Source organism: Cynoglossus semilaevis, chromosome 6 (assembly GCF_000523025.1).
Source record: "Cynoglossus semilaevis isolate Cse_v1.0 chromosome 6, Cse_v1.0, whole genome shotgun sequence".
NCBI lineage: Eukaryota > Metazoa > Chordata > Actinopteri > Pleuronectiformes > Cynoglossidae > Cynoglossus > Cynoglossus semilaevis.
In genome coordinates, this window is record NC_024312.1 from 11520909 (window position 1) to 11527410 (window position 6502).

The 6502-nt window shown below is 36.4% G+C and overlaps 1 protein-coding gene across 2 annotated transcripts in view; it reads right to left on the minus strand.

Annotated features, from left to right (window-relative positions):
* Positions 1-2761: 2761 nt before the first annotated feature.
* Positions 2762-6502, minus strand: part of kras (v-Ki-ras2 Kirsten rat sarcoma viral oncogene homolog) — an 11687-nt gene continuing 7946 nt past the window's right edge. For both annotated transcript variants that reach the window (XM_008311971.3, XM_008311972.3), the window contains one exon: positions 2762-4922. Coding sequence is in view for 1 of the 2 variants with exons in the window: in XM_008311972.3 (XP_008310194.1) it covers positions 4806-4922 (117 nt within the window). In the remaining variant the exon portion in view is untranslated. The remainder of the gene's footprint in view (positions 4923-6502) is intronic.

The following is a 6502-nucleotide window of genomic DNA, read 5'->3' on the forward strand; positions in this document are numbered from 1 at the left end:
GCAGGTCAGAACCAATGTTTTAGGCCCAGTACTGGTCCACGGACCAGGGGATGGGGATCCCTGATCTATACAGTCTTCCAGTCAATCGACACACTGGTGCATGTGTTGTCTGTAAGGAGAAAGCATAGAGGTGTTTGTTTTTCAGTGACGTCACAGGCAACAACGATGCAGGAACTGTACGGATTGAATTAGCTATTTAAGAATTGTGTTTGAGAAAACTGTTTGTCTCTCAAGCGGCAGTTATCAGATTAACAGCTGCTGTCTTTGAACCTGGATCCAGGTAGAAGGTCCAACTGGCAAAAAAGAAGTGGATCATGAGAAAGTTCTTGTTCTGCTGATAATTCAGCGGGGACTGTGCTTTATCATTCTGAACGTTGGGACGGGCTGCCTCTGGGCATCAGGCAGGCTGAGTCACTTCCTGATCTTATCTTAGAACACATTTTCTCACTGTCTTTTAACTCAGTTTGAGCTGCAGACTTTGAGTTTTATTGATTTTATTGACTCTCTTTTCACTGATGTTTCTTGTTAACTTTTTTTATTGCTGTTCTTCTTCTTCAATCATTTTATGTCTTTTAATTCTCTCTGTCTTCTATTTGTTCCCTTGCTTGTGTGCAGTTGATTTCACCTGAGTCACGTTCGTGACTCAGATTTCCTTTTCACTGTCTAATACAGGCACATGTTAAAAATGACTTTATTACATTCACATTATATATTGTAGCTGTATTTTTGAATATGTATTTTCCATATCTTACTCTGTTTTGTCCCATAGTGAATTACCGTTTGACAATAGTAAATCACTATGGAATTACTATTTTCCATATTCCATATTGAAATGGATTTATGAGTTAGAGATGGACAGTCTAAAAAACTTTTGGAAAAATGTGTAATTTGTCTGTCACTGAGGAAAACCACATACTGTACAGTATTATCTTTGGCAAGTACAAGCAACCTTTGGCTCAGAGTACTCTGACCTGTCAAATGATTTACCTTCATACTTTAGCTTCATATCTTTCTTCGATGCAGGACACAAGTGTAGGAGCAGTTGTAAATTCTTACCACCAAGTCACTCCCCATTCACCGTCCGTCTGTATCATTGGAACAGCCGTACACTGGTAAGAATAGATTTAAATTTTAAAAAATGTCTGTTACAAAATCTGTCACAGACAACAAATGGTTTGCATTAGAAAATTATAATTCAACCAGGGGATAAGACAAGAATCAATATGTTACAGATTATGAAGAGAAACGTGTATTTTTGAACATATTAAGTTATATATACTGCCAGACTTCACAGAATATCCACTTAATAATAATAATAAGGGAGGTGCTTGTGAAAATAAAAGAATAAATGCATGTTAAAACCAAATAAGATGCAATTGGACATTAAAATAAATTTGAAAAATAAAGTCGATTTCTGTTCTTTTTCATTTGTTTTGTTTATTATAGTCAGTTCATGGCCTCACAGCATGAAAGTTCCTAGTTGATGACGAATGGGTGCTGATTTTTTTTCTGCTTAATGGCATTTAATAATATAATAACAATAATTATTACTATTAATAACAAAAAATGTTATGAAAATATTAATAATATTAATAATAATAAAAATAATAGATAGATAGATAGATAGATAGATAGATAGATAGATAGATAGATAGATAGATAGATAGATAGATAGATAGATAGATTAAAAAAAAAAATTTAAAAAGCCAAGATTCCAGATAAGATGAAAAGCAGAAACAATTTGATGCAGCTGCAGTGCATACAAATATCCATGACTACTATCAACATTTTGAACACTTGTTTTGGTGATGTAAGATTAATCCAACACAGCCTCAACATCTGCTGTGAGGAAACAAAGAGGATCTACAAGAACCTCTTGTTTACTTTAGCCTTTTTTTTTAATCCTCCAAATTAGACTTAGTTAGTGTGTTCTATGTCTTCATATTGCACCATAATTTAATGTTATTAAATGTCACTACAGTCAATAAACAGTCTGTGTGGGGGTCTAAGTGAGCAGACAGAAACAGCTTAATGTGCATTACTGCCACCTGTTGGACTTGATTTGAGTCACGCAAAGTAGCTGGCGCAAGGGCCTGTAATAAAGTGTAAAAATGAAAGTGGGTACATGTGTCTTCCTCTTTTCACTGCGATGGGGGGTGGGGGAGTGTATGTGTGGAGTCTAACCTACCAGTCAAAGGGTGGAGTGTCGTCTGGACAGACCACTGGTCCACGGCTGGGCCACATAGAAAGACAAACAACCGTCCACACAGCATCTCACGTCCACGCCCCTGCAGTCAATTTGATGTCTGATCCTGCGTCTTTTCGGACTGCGGGAGGAAACTGGAGAAGCTGGAGGAAGCTAAGGAGAGGTAGAAGATGAATGAATACCTGTTTGTTTCAACCATATCTCTAAGATATTCTCCTGATGAGTGTTTGCTTACCAATCAATCTGGCGGTCCGTGTAGATGAGGAGCATTAATACACGTTGGTATAAAAACCCTCACAGGAAAACCACGAAGGATAAAACTAGGGGTTTACACAGAGTAGCAAACTGATACAGAGAGGCAAAAGTGCCATCTACTGGGCACGTTTGGACCATCAGGCATCGAAATATATAAATTCTATGTTCATTCATCAATGGTCAGTGAGTTTATACTGTATATAGACTATTGTGTTTTTTCAGTCAAAAGTAATTTGTTTAGCATATACGTTTCTTTACGTGTTTGAACAGGAACAAAAATCAGAAGGCAGCAAAGTTGTATTCCTCTTTACTTTCTTCTTTATTACACATTAAATAGGAGTGGTGAGACTCATGGCAAAAAAACAAACAAAAAACAGACTAATTTAAGATCCAAGTACCACTGCACACTGCCCACAGCAGCTGTGTTGTAAAGTGGTCCTTCACTCACTTCCCTACCCCTTGACCGAGTCACAGACAGACTAGAGTGAACCTCCAGTGAAGCAACATTCATCTGGACACACCGACAAAATGAAGCACAAGTTACAAAACACGCACCTTTCAGTTTCACAACTACACAGAGGTCGTTAAGATTCGACCCAGGTATAAATGATACAGTTCCGGTCAGCTGTTGGCACGTGATAAAAGAAAATTTCATCCTTCAGTAAAATTGAAAATATTTATACAGGTTTTCTCAGTTAAAACTGCATCAAGAGTCATGGATTACTTTATGAAGTAAAAAATAAAGTAGGTCGTTTTCCATCACTCTCCATCATTTTTTTCTCCGAGTGTTTTTTTTTATGAGCATACACTAGAAATGTTGTCTCTGCTTTTTCTACCACATTGAAGCACCAATTTCAAAATGATGAAAAAAAAACGGTGTAAAGACTGCAAATGTGGAGATAATGATTGAACATTTATTGACCCTGAAAAAAAGTAGGACTTTTTTTTTTTAATATAAGAGCAGACAACGTCCTCTAAAAAAGAAAAAAAAATCCAAACAATCAAAAAAAACCAACACAATTCTATGGCATTTATTGCCTCATTTACAAAAATCATTTTCCGTTACATCACCATGATACATGAGCTCTGCAGAAAAACATTGGAACCTTTTCTGCTGGGCATTTCCATGAAAGGCTGTAGGCAACAGAAAAGAGTTCCACATTACTGCAGACAGAAGAATGCATCAAACATAAGGATTCACTGGGGCACAACAATAAAAATCAGATTCCTGATTTTTGCTTTAAGGGCCAATCTCGAGCAATAACAAATCAACAACAAAACATGCAAGGTGCGTAGCTCTTCTGGACAGCTACGGGAAAGTAATAAATTCCCCCCAAAAATATGGTAATAAACACTGTTAAATCACACTCTTTTGTTGGCAGCCATGTGCTGTATTTGTTATTATTTTTAAAAAATGCCAATTACATTATTGTGTTTGAAAACTAAATTCTGAATATTGTTAGGGTGGAAAAAAAACAGAAAATACTTAACATGTTAATAGGAAAAACATCGTTTGACCTTGCTTTCCGTGTATTTACCAATAACCCGATTACTAGTTTAGAAGAGCACTCGTTAATTATTAGTATTATTGTTTAAAAACTAGATTTGGATTCAGGTTCTCACATTTCTTGCTCTAGGAACCAAATCAACTGGGAGGTATTGGAATACCAGGGCCTGGGAGGAAAAGTGCATGCAAAGAAAAAAAAATATATATATATATAAATTTTCATACAAGCAAAACCTCACTCCCTGCATGGTACAAAGCAGTGACAATTTGACAATTAATTAAGAGTTAATTAGGATGTTTAACATTGAGGAAAAAAAAATAAGGTCTGCATGCATGACAGTGAACATATGGATCTTGTCTGGCCGAGTCTTTTTCCTTTCCTCATGCCTGTTTTGTCTACGAGAATCAGGAAGGAACTTTTGTTTTGGCATCCTTAAAGGGCACTTACAAAAAAAATTTGCAAGGTGGCCCTTTAAAGTAAAGGAGAGAAAAAAAAACTCTTTACAGTTCAATATGAAAACACGTCAAATAGGACATATTTATTAGCTCGCAGCTTCCACAGTTACTGTATATAAAATTATTCAAATGATTATATCCCTATTAAAAAAAAATTAAACTGGCTGGACCAACATGTTGGGCGGCTGGCACTAAACTGATTATAAAGCTTATTGGTGTCAAAGTAACAAATAACACAAAGGCAGAAAAATCAGGTCAGGTTTAGTATTCAGTATTGTGGATATTAAGAAGGAGCTAATAATTTAGTGTAATGTACAAAATGTATCAGCTAACTGTTCAACATAGGTTCTTTTTTTATCTATTTTAAAAAGGGACAATTATTCACATAAGTGTGCACTTTGTCTTGGTCTTCTTTTTCTTCTTCTTGCCTTCCTTGCTCATCTTCTCCTTATGCTTCCGGATTTCTCTCACTAATGTGTAAAAGGCGTCATCGACGCCCTGCGAAATTAAAATGGGAAACACATTGTCAGAGTGATTAACAGAAAACTGAATAAATGAACGGAAATGAGTAAAATATACAAAAGTAATTTGTTCTTATATTGTTATATGATAATTCTTCCACGAGAAACGGTTTCTCGACAAGAGGTTGATCATTTAGTGATTTTTTTAACCCAAATTGTTTACCTTAGCTCACTGTTTAATAGCAGGTCTGAACCAATGTTTTAGGCACATACCGCCACCTGTTGTATGATGCATGATTCAGTTTTCTTTTACTTCAACGGATGCGAATTGTTACACATTTGTATCAATTTTTAACTGATTCACAAAGCATCGTTACATCCCTACCTAAGACCCTCATAAGTGGACCACTATGTTTAAAAAACTCTCCCACAACCAAAGGGTTTTTAAAGTCTCTCTCTCTGGATGTAATACCGAATCTTTTAAACCAATTAAATCCTTTTAACGTGTCGCCAGATTTTCCACTGACAACCATGCAAATAGTAGCTGCAGTGACAAGAGACAGTTAATTAAGTTGAATAGATTCTTTTCCTCCTACAGTCTTTAAATAACTAATAAAAAAAATTAAAAAAAAAACAAGTGGTCCCATTCATCCTCCTCTTGGTCAATGGAAATTGTTAAAAAAAAACATGGTAATAAGGAAATGCATCAAGCACTTGGCAGTGTATCACTGTGAGTTTGAAGTCAAGCAACATGTTTATAAAATAGTTTGACTGAACAGATGGCAAACCTTCTGTTTCTAAACTTAAAAGTAACAAACATCAATCTGTTCAATGACGGTTCCTCTGGGAAGGACCATTAGTCCAAACATGTGCTTAAACCAATTAGAAGCTACAATTAAGTACAAGGGCAGACTCTCAGGTAGGTAAACATTTGCTGCTGGCAGAGGTATGATGCAGTTACTAAAATGTCCATGGTATTTACTACTGATTGACTATTTACACAATTAAATGAATATAATCGTCGTCATATTAAAAGCGGACTACGCTGCATATTAAGCAGTTTCTCAACCAATATTCAGCCAACCACCACGGGGGTGAGCAAAAACTGCTTAATTAAGAACGGAGCGTGCCCTGTAGCGAGCAGCACTCGGCGGCCTCAAACTGTTCAGTCTGTTCAGACTAACGGTGAAGGTACCGAGCATTGGAGGTGAGGAGAAGCTAGTACCTTGTAAGGAATCAACATCTATTGTCTGCAGGTTTTTTGGATACAGATGGAATGATGCTGAACAAAATTCTATACAAATCGTGCCGAAGAATTGTGTCTGCGCGTCAAAGTAACACAACTAACTTATTTAAACACCAGAGAAAACATCACATATAGGAAAAATTAATTATGGCTAAAGCTAAAGCTAGTCTATTACATCCCTGTCGTAGCAGCAACCCTGCACTGAGTGACACACTGAAATGACAGATGCAATAGCAATTTATCTGGCCGAGAACATGTCCAATAAATACTGTGAGTAACAAGGGCTTCAGAAACGTGGTGAAAACATTGGACAAGAAATATTGGATCCTCAAGCAATTATTTCTCCAAAAATCTTGCCTGACGTCAAAACT